Raw genomic sequence first — 18,760 nt, forward strand, 5'->3', positions numbered from 1 at the left:
CATATTCTTTGTTTCCAAGTGGTGTATTGAAATGTACATTGAAACTAAAGTCGCCTTGTGTGTGTTTTGTCGTGTGGTAAAATGTAGGTAAAAAGTTGTGGCATTTTGTTGTTGCGTGCTCTTGAGTAGATTGAAAATAGCAGTGTTTATTTTCAGGTTCGTGCGCCAATCTCCCCAGGGTCTCTTCAGCTCCGCGTCCATAGTGCAGATGACACTTTCTTTAGTAATTAGCACGACTAGAAAGAGTAATATTTATGTTCGAGTCTCACTTAATTACCTATCAGGGATGAGCACCCGTTTATTTATTCCTTGAACACAACTTTCACTATTCTCTGTTATAAGTTCACTTTCGTCTTTATCAGAGAAAGAACAAAATCAGAGTCACTAATATTACGTTGAATAACAGAGATAATAAAAATCAGAGATTATGTAATGATAGTGTTCGCTTTTCTTATGCAAGAAGTAACATCTTTGGTTCCTACACACAGCACAGTACCTGATACAGTTATTCCCTAAATGTTGTTGTTGTTGTTGTGGTGGTGGTCTTCAGTCCTGAGACTGGTTTGATGCAAAAAATGGCTCTGAGCACCATGGGACTCAACTTCTGAGGTCATTAGTCCCCTATAACTTAGGACTAGTTAAACCTAACTAACCTAAGGACATCACACACATCCATGTCCGAGGCAGGATTCGAACCTGCGACCGTAGCGGTCTCGCGGTTCCAGACTGGTTTGATGCAGCTCTCCATGCTACTCCATCCTGTGCAAGTTGCTTCATCTCCCAGTACGTACCGCAGCCTACATCCTTCTGAATCTGCTTAGTGTATTCATCTCTTGGGCTCCCTCTACGATTTTTATCCTCCACGCTGCCCTCCAATACTGAATTGGTGATCCCTTGATGCCTTAGAACATGTCCTACCAACCGATCCCTTCTTCTAGTCAAGTTGTGCCACAAACTCCTCTTCTCCCCAATTCTATTCAATACCTCCTCATTGGTTATGTGATCTACCCATCTAATCTTCAGAATTCTTCTGTAGCACCACATTTCAAAATATTCTATTTTCTTCTGGCCCAAAGTATTTATCGTCCATGTTTCACTTCCATACATGGCTACACTCCATACAAATACTTTCAGAAGCGACTTCCTGAAATTTAAATCTACACTCGATATTAACATATTTTTCTTCTTCAGAAACGCTTTCCTTGCCATTGGCAGTTTACATTTTACATCCTCTCTACTTCGACCATCATCAGTTATTTTGCTCCCCAAATAGCAAAACTCATTTACTACTTTAAGTGTCTCATTTCCTAATCTAATTCCCTCAGCATCACCCGACTTAATTCGACTACATTCCATTATCCTCGTTTTTCTTTTGTTGATGTTCATCTTCTACCCTCCTTTCAAGACACTGTACATTCCGTTCAACTGCTCTTCCAAGTCCTTTGCTGTCTCTGACAGAATTACAATGTCACCGGCGAACCTTGAAGTTTTTATTTTTTCTCCATGGATTTTAATACCTACTCCGGATTTTTCTTTTGTTTCCTTCACTGCTTGCTCAATATACAGATTGAATAACATCGGGGAGAGGCTACAACCCTGTCTCAATCCCTTTCCAACCACTGCTTCCCTTTCGTGTCCCTCGACTCTTATAACTGCCACCTGGTTTCTGTACAAATTGTAAATAGCCTTTCGCTCCCTGCATTTTATCCCTGCCACCTTTAGAATTTGAAAGAGAGTATTCCAGTCAACAATGTTAAAAGCTTTCTCCACAAATGCTAGAAACGTAGGTTTGCCTTTCCTTAATATTTTTTCTAAGATAAGTCGTAGGGTCAGTATTGCCTCACGTGTTCCAACATTTCTACGGAATCCAAGCTGATCTTCCCTGAGGTCGGCTTCTACCAGTTTTTCCATTCCTCTGTAAAGAATTCGCGTTAGTATTTTGCAGCTGTGCAGATTAAACTTTATTTGGTAATTAGGATGACTAGAAAGAGTAATATTTATGTTCGAGTCTCACTTAATTCCTTATCAGATATGAGCACTCGTTTATTCATTCCTTGAATACAACTTTCACTATTCTCTGTTATAAGTTCCCTTTCGTCTTTATCAGAGAAAGAACAAAACCAGAGCCATTAATATTACATTGAATAACAGATATAATAAAAACCAGAGATAATGTAATGATAGTGTTCGCTTTTCTCATGCAAGGAGTACCATCTTTGGTTCCTACACACAGCAGAGTACCTGATACAGTTATTTCCTAAATAAAATGTGATATTACATGTCCATAGCTAATATTCCAGTCTCAAAACGCTGTAGCAAGGGAACCGCTGCACAGAATGACGTCAAATTTGAACAGTACACTATTAATGCAGGGAAAACGTCATGGGAGAACAGGCTTGTGCCGATAGGTGGCGCTGTAAGCGTCAGAACATGCGCACCAACGGACACGCGCCACACGGCTGTTCCTCAGTTTGCGTCCGAGACGCCCAACGTGAATGTCTGCATGAAGAATCGCGCGCTGCTGGTAAAGCTCTTTTTCAAGAACGGTGACTGTGTGCCAGTATCCCAGCAGAAGTTCGGGGCACTGAAGGGTACGAAATGTCTGCTAAGGCTCTGGAGAAAGTGTTTACAAAATTCGAAAAGACAGGTTCTCTTGAAGTGCAATGGTGCAGAGGGAAGAAAGCAGTAGATGCGACGTCTGTCGAAGGTGTAGCCACAACATTGCAGGAGCGGCCGAGCAGTGGTGTGCAAACATGCCGTGATAGGGCAGCTGCTCGAACGGTGGTCATGCATGCGAGCATGGTGCATGAAATCCTACGAAACATCCTGCGTTGCTATCCATACAAAATCACCCATGTTCAGGAGTTGCTTCCTGTTGACCCACCAGCAAGACAAAGGTTCCCCCTGGAATTTCTTGCTCGGGTGGAATTGGACAACGAATGACCATGGAACATTCTGTGGACTGGCGAAGCCCATTTACATCTCCAACGATATGACAGTATGCAGAAATTCAGAATATGGGCTACGGAAAATACGCACGCACGTCTACCAGTAGCGCTTCATCGTGCAAAGGTAACTGTGTGGCACGGGTTAACGGCATGTTCATCGTAGGGGTGTATATTTTCTAGGAGATGAGTCCTGCGGGTCCTGTTACCTATGCCGTCAATGGCAAACGCTATGAGCGTCTTTTGCGCACCAACGTCATTCCAACCGTTCAACAGTGTGGATGTGTGATAGGGCCATTTCTATGCAAGATGCCGCTTCTCCGCACATTCCAAAGCCGGTGAAGCGGCTGATACAGAGACGATTCGGAAATGCTGAAATTATCAGTCGTCGGCATTTCCCTACACCCTGTCCGTCCAGATCACCTGATATTAATCCGTGCGACTTCTGGCCGTGGAGTTATCTGAAAGACGATGTGTTCAGTGCTAGAATTACGAACGTAGCTGAATTGTAGACACGCACTGCACAACGCATTCTGAACGTGAACCCCGAGATACTCCGATCTGTTGTGGAACATGCTCTTTCTCGATTTCGGCTTGTGGCAAAAGACGGTGGACAACATAGTAAACATGTCTCGCGCGATCTAACGACAATTAGAAACCTATGTAATTTGGAATTTACGCTGGTTTTCGCCTCAGGAAAATTAAAAACCGGTTTTCCCCATCCGATGTGGTACGACCTTGCCGTGGTCAATAGACTTAACTGACAGTTCACGCTGAACTTGTGCAGCCATGCACACTGAACAGTACGTATTGTGTAATGTGCAACTCAAACTTTAGCCATCGTATTACGATTCACCTGTCATTTGTAGCTGACCCCATTTACGTTAAGACGCTTACAGTGCCATCTATTGGTAGGATTTTCGTTAAAGTTTTTTTCTTTCATGACACTTTCCCCTGTGTCAATAATATGCTGTTCAAATTTGATGTCTATTTCAGCAGCGGTTTTCTTTCTACAGCGCTTTCACACTGGTACTTAGTTATGGACACTGTACATACTTAAATGTTTATACATGTCTTTTTTTTTATTCTCTGCAATTAATAACACACTGAAGTACCTCTGACTGATTCAAATATCATAAACTGACTTGGAACCGCACTTACAAATCGCACAACAGAAATCCCACAACAGAATGAAACTAATAAGCGGTCAAACATACGGAATGCGTTCCCCCAACATTCTCCAAAGCTCTGACTTTTCTAATCCTCTGCTATGCCTGGATATACACCCCACCAAAGCGCTCTCTCTCTCTCTCTCTCTGTCCCTGCATCGTTGTTGGCCGTCACGCACTCTGCTTTGCTTCCCGTAGCCGTTCACCCTTTCCCACTGGAACTCTGTATGAAATTACGTATAATTCCCGTCTCTGTTCTCCCTGCACTTCCTTCAGAATTGTCATCGTTCAGCCCGTTTTTGTTCCTGAAGATCAACCATCGAAGGTTCTCGCCTGAAGGGCAGTATTTACGCATAAAATTGGTTCAAATGGCTCTGAGCACATGGGACGTAACTTCTGAGGTCATCAGTCCCCTAGAACTTAGAACTACTTTACCCTAACTAACCTAAGGACATCACACACATCCATGCCCGAGGCAGGATTCGAACCTGCGACCGTAGCGGTGGTGCGGTTCCAGACTGAAGCTCCTAGAACCGCTCGGCCACCCCAGCCCGCACGCATAAAAAATCAGCATCTGGTTTCGGCGTACAGTTGAAACTGCTCGTATTTATGACTCCCAGCCATGTTCCCTTCTATAACAGTGGAGCAAGGTGTTGAAAACACAAAGTATCTACTCCTTGGAAGGGGTAAATAATGCAAAGGCTAATCTGATCATGGTTACGGTATACACAGACACTTTTCGCGGTTTATGAGAACTAGTTTTTGTCATTTTTTTAAAAAAAGAACGAAGCTGTACGAATGTTTCCTACTCCGTAGGTACAAACTCGCATCAGCAACAGCTGAAAGACACAAATGATGACTTCACTTTCGGTTCTTATATTGATGTTGAGAAAAGATAACCGAGTCAGTAAATAGTTAATCGTATGGGTGGTTTAGGGTGTGTTATGTACTTTTTTAACCATCAGTCTGAGTTTGGTGAGACGTCATTACCCAACACTTTCTGTCCTCTGACAGACTCTTGGTCTACCAATACCTTCTATGCCCAACAACAGCAACAAAAATAACAATATAATCTACGACATTTCGTTCCTTCGGTTTCAATTATTCCCAGTCGTCGAATTTGCTGATCATAGATATCTTAACACTTAAAGGTGATAAATGAATACATCAGACGCTAAGATCGAACAAGCCAGGTAAATCACAGGTTTATAAACTGCTATTTTTCTTCTGAAAAGGATTTAGCTCAGCACCATACCTATGCTCATTATCCAAACTAAGATTGTGTGCGGTGTCAACCGAAATTTATGACGGTATCTAGAATTTCTTGGTAGGGAGGAAACGGGATGTTGTGTCGGATGCAGAGTCATCGACAGATGTAGATATAATGCGTGCCCAAGAGGAGTGTGTTGGGACCCATGCTGTTCATGTTGTATATTAATGACCTTGGATATAATATTAATAGTATGGAGCCACCTGTAATAAAGTACTGCCTGAATAAAGTTGCAAAAACATTCAGTCAGATCTTGATAAGGTTTCAGATTGGCGCGGAGAGTGGAAACTTACTTGAGGTGTTAAAAAAGCACTTCACAAAATGAAAATGCGTAGGGTCCTAGACTACAATATCAGTGAGTCCAAACAAATACTTTGGTGTACCAGTTTGTCGGGATATGAAATGAAATGTTCGCATCGGTTCAGTTTTAGATAAGCAGTTGATAGACTTCTGGCACGTAGCAGAGCAAATCTGAAACTTTAACTAAAATCGTTTCTCGTGAGCATTGCCGTATACTGTAAAGACGAGTTTTTAACTGAAACTGATAGAATAGCAGGGAAATGCAGTTAGTTGAGAAAGGAGATTTCTTACAAAATTGTTGTGCAACTCATCCTATAACATTCCTCAAGTGCGTGGGACCCATATCACGTAGGACTAAAAGGAGATACTGAAGCTATACAGAGAATAACAACACAAATAGTCACATGTTTGTTCGACCCATGAGAGAGTATCACGGAGATGCTGAAGAAATTGAATAGGCAGACGCTTAAAGATAGGCGCAAACTACGCCGAGGAAGGGTACTGCACTGTTTCAAGAACCAGTGTAGAGTGAGGAGTTGAGAAACGTACCAACCCCCTACATACCTCTAAATACATAGTAATCGCGAAGCGCAATGAGGCGTTTAAGTAATCTCTCCTCCCTCTCTCCACACGCGAATGGAACGGAATAAAGCCCTAGGAGATTGTACAATGAAAACAATACACAGTCGCGTGTGATCTGTCGGCGAAAATTATTATTATTATTATTATTATTATTATTATTACTTCTTTTTCTAAGCTATGTGAAGTCGATCGTATTTGAAACCCACTGGAAATTGAAGGGCTGGTCGGTAGAGTCCTAACTGCCTCCTCTTTGCAAGGCACACTACAGCAATATTTAAGAGAGTTCAGTAAAATTTTATACTCGTTGTAATGAATGCACTGGTAATAGCAGTCGTGACGCTGAACAGTTGCTAATTTCGTTGCTGTTGCTGTTGCGATGAGGTGCCAATCGTTTGTATCAATTAAAAAAGCATTAATTTCCCACCTTCTGTTCCTCGTCTCAAAGCATTCAGTTAAGAATTCTATACCATCTGTACGCTTTTGACGCTATAGGCTGCATATTACTTCAGATATGTAATTGTAGAATGGTATTTCATTCTGACTTAACAATATGTAATAAGTGTGCTTCTTTATTTGCAGGCTTTCCTTCCCGTCTGGCCATTCTTCCCTGTCGTTCTACGCCGCAGTTTTTACAATTGTAAGTAACCAGTATTTTCCAGCCTTCTCTTGAGTGTTGTGCTTTCTAATTCTCAATCGGAGGAAGGCAGAAGACTTATGTCTGCCGACTTCCAATTTTGGTGTCAAACAATACTGTCTGCAGTACGATATGTGCATGAAAAACACGTGTTTCAAAGACACCATGGTGACACACCCGATTTGTCGACCAATGGCTAAACGGGAAAATACAGACACCACCTGGCATGGAATCTTCGTAAGAGGACGTATAATCTGTAGTATTCTGATTTTGCTGTAATTACATGCTGTATAAAATTTATGCTCCACAGCACACACTGCCTCAAGCAAAACTTGATAAACAGTGTGAATGACTGGTTCGCAAAATCAAATTACCCTGAATAGAACTTTTAGTACCGAATATCGATGTATTCATTAAATATACATGGCTGTGAGAATTTATACTTAACATCCTCAGGAAGGTGCGATCAATTTAACGCCTGTGCTTTAGGTACCACGGATTGGTGAAACTCAGATGCGTGTTGATGACTTACCTACTTACTGCTGTCCTTGCTCCGTACTCTCACTGCATTTCACGGTTTTCATGAGATCTCGCTGACTGGGGCTGGATACATTCATGATGCTCGTTAATTTCCTCGCGTCAGACTGATGCTAAGCAACGGCATTTGCCGCTCCAGAGACCACTGTATTGTTGAGGTCTGCGTCACGTAGCGATATCTTGTTTACTCCAAGAAGACGATATCTGGAAATCTATCACCGCACAATTAAGGAAACTATCCAGCGATGATAGTACAGGCGTAATTAGGTCCGGACCACCGGGCTGTTTCCTCCGAGGGCGAGGAACCACAGGAAAGTACAAACAGAAACGAAAGAGATAAAATATAAATGAGAAGGAAAAGTGGAGATATTAGTAAAATCAGTCGGTCAAGTGAAGTCTTTCGGTATGTTAAAACAATGAAAGATTGTTTTGCAAATTATTCTGTCGTAAAGATGCACGAATCATTTGCCTCTGTTTATGCAGGTCAAAAATCAGTCTGCGTTATGTATTTATATATGTAGCCTGAACAGATTACGGCCATTATGCCATCTCTTACATGGGACCAGGGTTTGCATCATAGTTACCTAAGAAATAACAATTTCAATATGACAAATATGTAGTTTTAAATTGATTTGAATCCTTGAAGTGGCAGCGTTGGTAAATTATACTGTCCATGAACTAACAAAGTTTATACTGCCATTACTTGTACTACTGCAGCTGCAGCCACTAACAGTGATAATAGTAATAATAGTAATATTAATAATAATACTAGTGACATAAATAAGAATAATGATAGTGGCAGATATAAGAAGTACTTTTAGGTCTACAAAATAGATGTTTTCTGATATTGCGAGTTCTAGTGAAAGGAAACTTAAGTAGACTGCATCGGCTACGAATACTGGGAAATGAGGGAGATCAGGATGGAAAGAGGGATGTACAAAGGTAACGAATGCGTACAGGGATAATGGTAATCTTATTGTTGATTTAGAAGATATGTCATTAACAGTCTTCAGAAGCTGAAGATTTTATTCAGTTCTCTAATGTAAGGCGGGAGGTTGTTCCTGAGTTGGATTTCTGCTACTGAGAAGTACATCTAGAAGGTGGCTGGACGGTTGAATCGGTCAGAAGGGATTTTGCTCCGATGAGAAAGGGTGTTTCTGCCATGTTGCTCAGGCAAATGCGTTAAGGTCGACGAGAGATATGAGGGACAGTGTTCATTGATCAGACGGTAAAGAAGACGGAGGATATGCAAATCTGTCTACACGCAGCCAGTATAGCTGTGCATATGATGGTGAAATGTGATCAAAGAGTCGAACATCACAGCTATAACGAACACAGGCATTCATAAGCAGTTACAGGCGTCGTGAGCATTAGGGTATGAACATCAGTTAACTGAACGTAGGGTGGCAGTAATTTAACTTTCGCTGCTTCAGTCAGTGTTGACGGAGAGCTGTGTACTGCATGTGTACCCAACTTTACAGAAACTATTTTCAGACTGTGCGCTACAGGATTTATGTTGTTAGTGATATTAGTGTCATGACTTGTCGCTAGAAGTCATTACTGACACGGCGACGTAAGGATGAAACACAAGCACCAGTGTGCATTACAGCTGCAGACAGTCAACATGGATCTGGTGAGCAGGGCTTTACGCGTAAAGCTGTTTTCTTACAATAACGCCAATAGTGCTGCTACTCTTCCTGAGTATAGGCGAATTGAGGGAATCCAACTCTTTCCGCACCGAGCTGAAGGACGTAACTCGAAAGTTCGAATTGCCGATCGTATCAAACTGTGTTCCCACCAAGAGCAGTAGATTTCAACCCATCTGATTTCTGGCTGTGGGGTTACCTGAAGGAAGGGGTCTTTCAACAGGACACTAACACACGTTGGAGGTTCAGGATGAGCATAGCGAGGTAGGTAGCCTATATTCCGACTGAGATATTTCAGGCAGCAGTAGAGCAATTTCTAGTGCGGTTCCAGGCTATCGTGGATGTACATGGTCGTCACGCTGAGCAACCTTTGTAACCTGGAACGTAAACATGGTACGCAGTTAACAGATATTAACCTGCCACGAGTAAATTAAAATGTTTTTCTTTCAGTGGTTTATTAGTTATTTCTCTTTCACATGTTCTTAAAAATGTTTCTACATATTTTCATTGACCTAAGATCAGTCATTTTCCATGGGGGTATTCACAAATGGCGGAAGGTTAAATATCACCAGCCAGTATGTAAAACGAATGTGAGCAAGTGTTCGGTCAAGGTTACGACGGAGCAACCGCAATCAGTGACGTATACAATGGTGAATACTATGGTGTATGTCCCTGATAGAATGACTTGAAATGAGCCAGTAGTCAAGATAGGAATGAGACAGGGATGTAGTCTATCCCCGATGTTGTTCAAAATGATTCAAATGGCTCTGAGCACTAAGGGACTTAACTTCTGAGGTCATCAGTCCCCTAGAACTTACTACTTAAACCTAACTAAACTAAGCACATCACACACATCCATGCCCGGGGCAGGATTCGAACCTGCGGTCGCGCGGTTCCAGACTGAAGCACCTAGAACCGATCGGCCACTCCGGCTGGCGATAGTGTCTGGAAAAGAGATTATAATGTGAAAGTCACCAGAAGTAAAACGAGGGTATTCGAAAGTAGCCGAATTATATCAGGCAATGCTGAGGGAATTAGATTAGGAAACGAGACACCAAAAGTACTAAATGGCGTTTGCTACTTGGGCAGAAAAATAACTGATGATGGCCGAAGTAGAGAGGACACAGGATGTAGACAGGTAATGACAAAAATACAAGGTCTTTTCTCAACTGCGCCGGCCTTGGTGGCCGTGCGGTTCTAGGCGCTTCAGTCTGGAAACGCGTGACCGCTACGGTCGCAGGTTCGAATCCTGCCTCGGGCATGGATGTGTGTGATGTCCTTAGGTTAGCTAGGTTTACGTAGTTCTAAGTTCTAGGGGACTGATGACCTCAGATGTTAAGTCCCATAGTGCTCAGAGCCATTTGAACGATTTTTGAGCCATCTTTTCTCAACTTTTTATATCGAGTGTACCCTCATACGAAAGTGAAGCAAGGTCGATTAACAGTACACGCAAGTCGAGTACAGTGTGTAAGCTTTTAAATGGCTGAGTTGTGAGGGGAGTGCGGGGAGAGGAGGAAGCAAGCATTGGCTGGCGAGGGGTGCGGAGCCGTTGGGCGGTGGGGGGGGGGGGGGGGGGGGGAGGACAAGGCACGCCTACCAGTTGCAGTGCTGGCACTACAAATTACGCATCATGCTTACACGAAAACAGACGAAAGGCTTGGAGTAAAACTCGCTTTAAATGTTGTTCGTAAACGAAACTGAAATCCTCATGTACATTAAAATCTATACACATATAAATGAATGTATGTATGTTTGTCTACTATGCGCTCACAAGCCATTCATCCGATTGCAATGAAACTTTGGTGAGTTGTTGGGTTCGATTCCCACTGCTCGCAATTTTTTTTTCATTTTATTTTATTCCCCGCAATGTTAAACTATTAATTATAAAATTTAAATACACTTAACCGGGTCATATAGTATATCGTATCTGTTAATCTCTATATATATAAAAATGAATGTATGTCTGCCCTCTGTGCGTTCCCAAATCATTCATCCGATTGCGATGAAATTTTGGTGATTTGTTCTCCGTACGCCCACAAAGGTTCCTAGCCGAAAAAAAGAAATGACACACATTCCTGAGAAGATATGACGTCATAAACAATGAGATGCCACCGCGGGAAAATACTCAGATTTATGCATCCACTATTTGAGAATGAGAGCACTTAGCGACTAACAACAAACGTTACATACAATTTCAAACCTTCACGAAAATTTTTCTCGCTGACACCCCCCATAAAATAATGAAAGGCAAAAAGGTTGTCGCTTATTACATTTTCTCAGTACATACCGTAAATCTGCATCAGTAGGCATGACGTTTTAATGTATTATTTCGTTACTATTAACTCTAATCGCAACATATTTCGCATACAGTATCCACATAATCAGCAAACGCGCCGGCAAATTTATGTCTCTTTACGACATTTGATTCAGGAGATATGACGTTCTAAACATCGAGATGCGTGAAAAAGTGCCGTGTCAGGCATGACGTTTTGTTCTATTATTTCTTCACTACTAACACTATTCGCAACACGTTTCGCAAACGTGTTAAAAAGCGTATTTGTAAATACGGTGAAGCAATTTTTTCTGCTCCGTTTCCCTTTCGCAGCATTCAATCACACGCAATATAATTTTGCGAGCATCGCTACGTGATACTGGTTTCCTTCTAACCGTAGGCCTACCGGTAGGGGTTGTTGGCGACTCCCGAGATGGGCCAGCAACTGCCTCTTCACTCATGTTGATAATGTTCAGCACAACTGCACAATAAAAACACGCAGAACAGTACAGCGCAAAACAATAACGAAGCAGACGACAATGGCTACCTTGTACAACACAGTCAGCTACGTAATGTTGGCAGCAGTCGAAACTGCGTGCCTACCGAAGCCTCCCGACGTTCACCGACTTCTACCGATTCAGAACTAGGGAGAGGTCTGCCATCTAAAAGTTTACACACTGCATGGAAGGTTTGTGGCACTACCGAAGATTTCTGCAAATTAAATATGTAAACTGAATAACTAATGAATAGATACTGAATGTAACTGAAGTCACAATAGCTGTATGTCTTAACTTGACTGTTGTAAGGAGTTAGTTAATAGCATATAAATGCTCTTGCCGTATAGTAAGCTGTTAACACACACATTAAAAAAGTTTTGCTTCACCCCGGTTCTGAATATAGACATCGACTGTGGATATTGTATCACAGTCACAGTCCCTCTGACTGCTCAGAGATGTCACTAAACCTGCCCAAAGATGTAAACAACCATGCATGAGCCTATTAGACGGAGGAGGTCCGACATCCGATAAATTCCAGTCATTCCACCAGGAAAGACGTACACGGCTTGTGTTGTCTATAGTTCAACCATGCATAGACGGTCCGATCGCGTCCGCATTGTTACTTTGTACCAGAAAGGGCTCTCAACAAGGGAAGTGTCCAGGTGTCTCGGAGTGAACCAAAGCGATGTTGTTCCAACATGGAAGAGATACAGAGAGACAGGAACCGTTGATGACATGCCTCGCTCAGACCACCCAAGGGCAACTACTGCAGTGGATGACCGCTACCTATGGATTATGGCTCGGAGGATTCCTGACAGCAACGCCACGATGTTGCATAATGCTTTTCATGCAGCCACAGGACGTCGTGTTACGACTCAAACTGTGCGCAATAGGCTGCATGATGCACAATTTCACTCCCGACGTCCATGGCGAGGTCCATCTTTGCAACCACGACACCATGCAGAGTGGTACAGATAAGCTCAACAGAATGCCGAGTGGACTGCTCAGGACTGGCATCACGTTCTCTTCACTGACGAGTGTCGCATATGTCTTCAACCAGACAATCGTCGGAGACGTGTTTGGAGACAACCCAGCCAGGCTGAACGCCACAGACACCGTCCAGCGAGTGCAGCTAGGTGGATGTTCCCTGCTGTTTTGGGGTGCCATTATGTGGGGCCGACGTACGCCGCTGGTGGTCATGGAAGGCGCCGTAACGGCTGTACGAATCGTGAATTCCATCCTCCGACAGATAGTGCAACCGTATCGGCAGCTTATTGACAAGGCATTCGCCTTCGTACAACAACGAATATTTGCTTAAAATCATGAAAAATTATTACATGAGGACAAGGAGTAAATTAAATAATACCAGTCAATAAAGTAAATATATACTGAAGCGCCAAAGAAACTGGTATAGGCATGCGTATTTAAATACAGGCAGAATACGACGCTGCGGTCGGCAACGCCTATAAAAGACAACAATCGTCTGGCGCCGGAGGTTTATCAAGATTTAAGTGAGTTTCAACGTGGTGTTACAGTCGGCGCACGAGCGGTGAGACACAGCATCTCCGAGGTACCGAGGAAATGGGGATTTTCCCGTAAGACCACTTCACGAGTGTACCGTGAATCTTAGGAATCCGCTAAAACATCAAATCTCCAACTATTTTTCCGGATGCGGCTGGAAAGAGATCAGACAAGAACGCGACCAACGACGACTGAAGAGAATCGTTCAACGAGACAGAAGTACAATCCCTCCGCAAATTGCTGCAGATTTCAGTGCTGGGCCATCAACAAGTGTCAGCGTGCGAATCATTCAATGAAACATCATCGATATGGGCTTTCGGATCCGATGGCCCAGTCGTGTACCCTTGATGACTGCACGACACAAAGCTTTACTCCTCGCCTGTGCCCGTCAGCACGGACATTGGACTGTTGATGACTGCAAACATGTTACCTGGTAGGACGAGTCTCGTTTCAGATTGTATGGAACGGATGGGCGTGTACGAGTATGGTTCAAATGGTTCAAATGGCTCTGAGCACTATGGGACTCAACTGCTGAGGTCATTAGTCCCCTAGAACTTAGAACTAGTTAAACCTAACTAACCTAAGGACATCACAAACATCCATGCCCGAAGCAGGATTCGAACCTGCGACCGTAGCGGTCTTGCGGTTCCAGACTGCAGCGCCTTTAACCGCACGGCCACTTCGGCCGGCTGTACGGGTATGGAGTCAATCTCATGAATCGGTGGATGCTGTATGTCAGCAGAGGGCTGTTCAAGCTGATGGAGGCTCTGTGGGCAGCTGGAATGATATTTGATATTTGACCCCTGATACGTCTAGACCACTCTGACAGGTGACACATACGTAAACATCCTGTTTGATCACCTGCGTCCATTCACGCCCATTGTGCACTCCGATGGACTTCGGAGATACCAGCACGACAATGGGACACCCCACACGTCCACAATTGCAACAGAGTGGCTCCAGGAACACTCTTCTGAGTTTAAACACTTCCGCCGGCCACAAAAGTCTCCCGACATGAACGTTATTCAGCATATCTTGGATGCCTTGCTACGTGCTGGTCAAGAGAGACCTCAACCCCCTTGTACCCTTACGGATTTATGGACAGCCCTGCAGGTTTCATGGCGTCAATTTCCGCCAGCACTACTTCAGACACATGTCGAGTCCATGCCAAATCGTGCTGCGGCACTTCGCGTGCTCGTAGGGGGCTTACACGATATTAGACAGGTGTACCAGTTTCTTTGGCTCTTCAGTGCACATATTATTGCAATTCAGCGCAACCAAATCAACATCGCAAGACACAACCCTTTATTACATCCATTCGTTGAGACGGTTACAACAGAAGAGACAGAGTTCAACACAGTATTGAGCCACTAGCATTCTTCATGAAGCAAAATCATTTCATAAACAAGTCACAGAACTCCTCTAAGATCAGGGAGCTGTAATAGTAACTGTGGGATTACAAGGGCACATGCTGAGCCATCGAGGAATCGACAGTTTCGGAATGGACCGAATTGTGGATAGTAAAAATGATAGACACAGACCAGTGACTGAGTGCAGTAACCGGTTTCAGAGGATGACTGTTGTAGTAGCTACGCAGAGACGAAGAGTATTTCAGTGGATAGACTGGCGAGGAAAGCTGCATGATACCGACTTCAGACTGAAGACAGCAACAGAAACAAGAAACAGTACAGTGCAGAGACTATAACACGGCAGTCGGTCGCGAAAGTTAAACTGGAGCTCAGATCGACCGGCGTGGTGGGGCGTTGGGGGAGGAAATAAAGCCCGCCTTACCCTCTCAGGCCTAGCACTCTAAAACTCAAGGCGTCCACATAAATTTATTCAATAGGGGACAAGATTCTAAAATTACCACTTTTGATGCAACTCAGTCGGTAAATTTGGTAACACAGGTTGGCCAAAGAGCTAAATTTTACAGGAAATGCTCAAAACTTATGTTATCTTAAGGTCAGATTGTCATTCATATGAGCAAAAAGTAGGCAAAGTTTGGAAATTTTTGTCAACGAAAAGATGAAAAGATATACAAAGGATCTGTTTGGGGATTATGATTGATCATGGTTTGAACTTCATTTTAGATTTTCAGTGCAAAAAAAAAAAAAAAAAAAAAAAAAAAAAAATGGCCCCGGTATCATAGTTTGATCAAAGGCCAGACAGTTTGAAGTTCGCAGATGTGAGCAATGTAGCCCCTCAGGAGTTATCTGAAATCAAAAATGGGTAGCATCAGTTGATACTACATTAAATGTAGGGGACGTTATACCTAATCTCAATGAAATAACCTTGAAGTTGACGACCGGTAATAACTTGAACTTAAAGTTCTGTGTTTTGGGGATTGCGTCACTCTTTATAGCTTTACAAAAAAAAAGGTAATATTAACAAATTGCACATGTTATAGGTATAAGCTCCCAAGAAAAGTGTTTACTTTTCGGAAGTCAAAGTTATAAGTTAATAGGTTGAACAGTTTTTAGTTTATGTTGCACGCAGTTTCGAGAAATCATTTCGTGTTTAAACGTTAGGGAAAACTTTTATATGTATTATTTGTTCAATTTGCATAAAAACTACACGTTATTACATATTACTGATGTCGCTGAACACAAATCTGAAGTTCGATTTTCAAAATTCAAAATGGCTAATCTAATATGACGGATCAAAAATTATATTTTGACCAGTTTTGACCAAAAGTTGACCAAAAACAGGACTTTCGTTACTTAGTTTAGTCTGCAATTCCAGGACCGTACATCAGCCGTTCCTCTAACACGAATTGTTTCTGGAGAGCAGTTCCCTCGTTCTTCTTGGCGAGAAAAGCCGATCTGGCTGAGCTGGACATACTGCGTTCGGCAGGCTGCACGCGGTGTTCGTCAGCTTTTTGGGCGAATACGTTTGCATGTGTATTGCAATAGAAATCATTTTGTGAACATGTGTCACGGCGCGACATTTTTACTACATGAGCCGGCCATCTCCGTCTCAGAGCGCCCCACGGCTGCTGTGACACTGCCCCCGACAATGGGCTTTAGAAACTTTTGTAAGGCACAGATTTAAAAAAAAATTTCATTCCAACATTCTAAACACATACCTTTAAAAAATGCAATAAAAAATCGGATTTTCGACCATTTTGAAGGAGATCCTGGACTTAAAATATTGATTTTTCACTCAATATTTTTGAGGAAGATTACTTTGGTATGCAACCCCACACGTATTATTACGTAAAAAAATATATTTCTTTCGATATTATTAATATGCCTTATTTTTAGTCTAGTGATCTGAAATTACGTTTTCATATGACCAAGCCCAAAATATCCAAAGAGGCGTGAAATAAAACGAGAAAATATACAGGAAAATGCTTTTTTCCTGTATCAATAATGTTGACACATCTCGAGCTTGGACGGTTTACTGTTTATTTTGCTTTCTTTTCACAGTTCAGTACACCTTCTTCTTTCCATGCTTGATCCCTGTTCAGCTGTTGACCGGTTATCCACTGGTCTATTTTACCACTAAATCTGACGAGGGTACGATGGGGTGTTCCCCTTGTAAGGAATGCTGTGTGTGTTTCTTCTCTTTATATGATGTCTTAAGTTTGTTGTGTCTCCTCTCGTGTTTAATCTTTTAAAGTAAATGGAGTAGTGTACCTCACTGGTACCGCATTTTGTAAAATACTTCCAAATTAGGCAAGGTGCCATTCAGCAACACAATCGATGTCCGAGGGCGACAGCGAGAAATTACCACATAGACGCGGCTTACAGGGGGAAGGCCTCAGACACGGCCAACCGATTCGGCTCAGATTTGACAGGTCGCTTGTGTACAACCTAAAACGAAGGAGTCTAAGATATTTTGGGTCAACAACCCCGCAATTTTGAGAAAATCACCCCTAAAGGTTACGACGAGCAATCGGCTCAAAATTAGAGGGATCGATGGATAATTGTGAATAGAGCATTTCTCATCATCAGGTATGGGGTCCGCAAACGCAAACTTTTCCAGAAATCGAGGAAAGAAACTTTTACAACTGTTGCTTGTGTACCTTCATGGTTAACGCTTCTCGCCGACAGGGGCTATAGCGCAACGACCAAGGTAATTGCCGGTACGGTAGCTCAGCGTGTTCGGTCAGAGGGTTAAGCTACCCTCTGTAATAAAAAACTGAGTGAACTAATCAACGAACAACCTGAACGGGTGTCATTGGACGTCCGCCACGAACAAATTCAATGAATAGTGTAAAACAAAATGATGAATCAAGCACACTTTAAATAAATATATTTTAGCCGGCACGGTAGCTCAGCGTGTTCGGCCAGAGAGCCAATTGACCTCTGTAATAAAAAACTGAGTGGAAGGATCAACCTCCGAACTTGAACAGGATGTCTTGCGACGTCCGCAACGACCGAACGCAACGATCAATAATGAACAAAAATGAAAAAAAGTAAAAAAAAAAAAAAAAAAAAAGAAGGTAACTGGCTGGGAATCGGAGAACAAGGGTTCGAATCTCAAAGAAACCTCGCGGATGTTTTTCTTTTCGTTTGCATTTTTCCATATCTCAATTGATCGGGATAGGAGGGTTAATATTGTAAGTAAATCAATAAGGAATGATAATAATAAGGTAGGCAAATAAATTTCTCAAACCTCTTGGGATAGTAAACAACCAAAATGATACTCCAGTTCACTTTACAATGGCTCTTCCGCACTTTTCTTCGAACAACTAGATGGATGGTACTTGTCATATAAACATTCGAAACAAATATGCTCACGGCACAAAGAACATCTAATGAATGCAATCTTTCGACAGCTACACTGTTCCATCCAAAGAGTCGGCGGAAAACAAACTTGGTTTACATTTAAAATACGTCTTTTTTGGTAATTAATTTTGATGCGTACCATGCATACGATATCATTGCCTGAAACATCGATGCTGAAAGTTGGTTATGAATTATGCTGTGAATAGTTATTGCATCCTTGCGGTTGTGCAATTCCCGCTTGGTTTCCAGAAGCACACTGCTATTCTGAAGCCTGGAAATAAAGTTTTTAACCTGGCGATAGAAATAAACATCACACAGTTGGCATAAAGGTGTGCAGTTTGGCGGTATTACTTTTACTGTGCACGTCGGCTGACCCTCGCCGTCTATAAACATTGTGTCATATATTCTAGTATTAATTTGTCCACTCCAGGAATCCAATATTAGACAAAAGTTGGTATCAGAAACGTATGGTTTTAAAACATTCTCAAGAAATGTTCTGTAAATCGCATTCGTCAGTTTCCCGGATTTGGAGCAGGTAATGGAAACATTTTTCAACGAGTCGGTTAAACGATTGACCTCTTCAATAACCCGAGGACCAAATGTAATATTCGTTTCTTGTAAACACAGGAAAACCTTAAGCAACACTTTTCCAGA

At 42.5% G+C, this 18,760-nt stretch overlaps 1 protein-coding gene across 1 annotated transcript in view; it reads left to right on the forward strand.

Moving 5' to 3' along the window:
• LOC124616618 (putative phosphatidate phosphatase) overlaps positions 1-18,760 on the forward strand; it is a 358,526-nt gene that overhangs the window by 249,315 nt on the left and 90,451 nt on the right. The window contains exon 5 of the mRNA XM_047144942.1: positions 6,846-6,903. Coding sequence (XP_047000898.1) covers positions 6,846-6,903 — 58 coding nt within the window. The remainder of the gene's footprint in view (positions 1-6,845; positions 6,904-18,760) is intronic.

This window comes from Schistocerca americana, chromosome 5, assembly GCF_021461395.2.
Source record: "Schistocerca americana isolate TAMUIC-IGC-003095 chromosome 5, iqSchAmer2.1, whole genome shotgun sequence".
Lineage (NCBI taxonomy): Eukaryota > Metazoa > Arthropoda > Insecta > Orthoptera > Acrididae > Schistocerca > Schistocerca americana.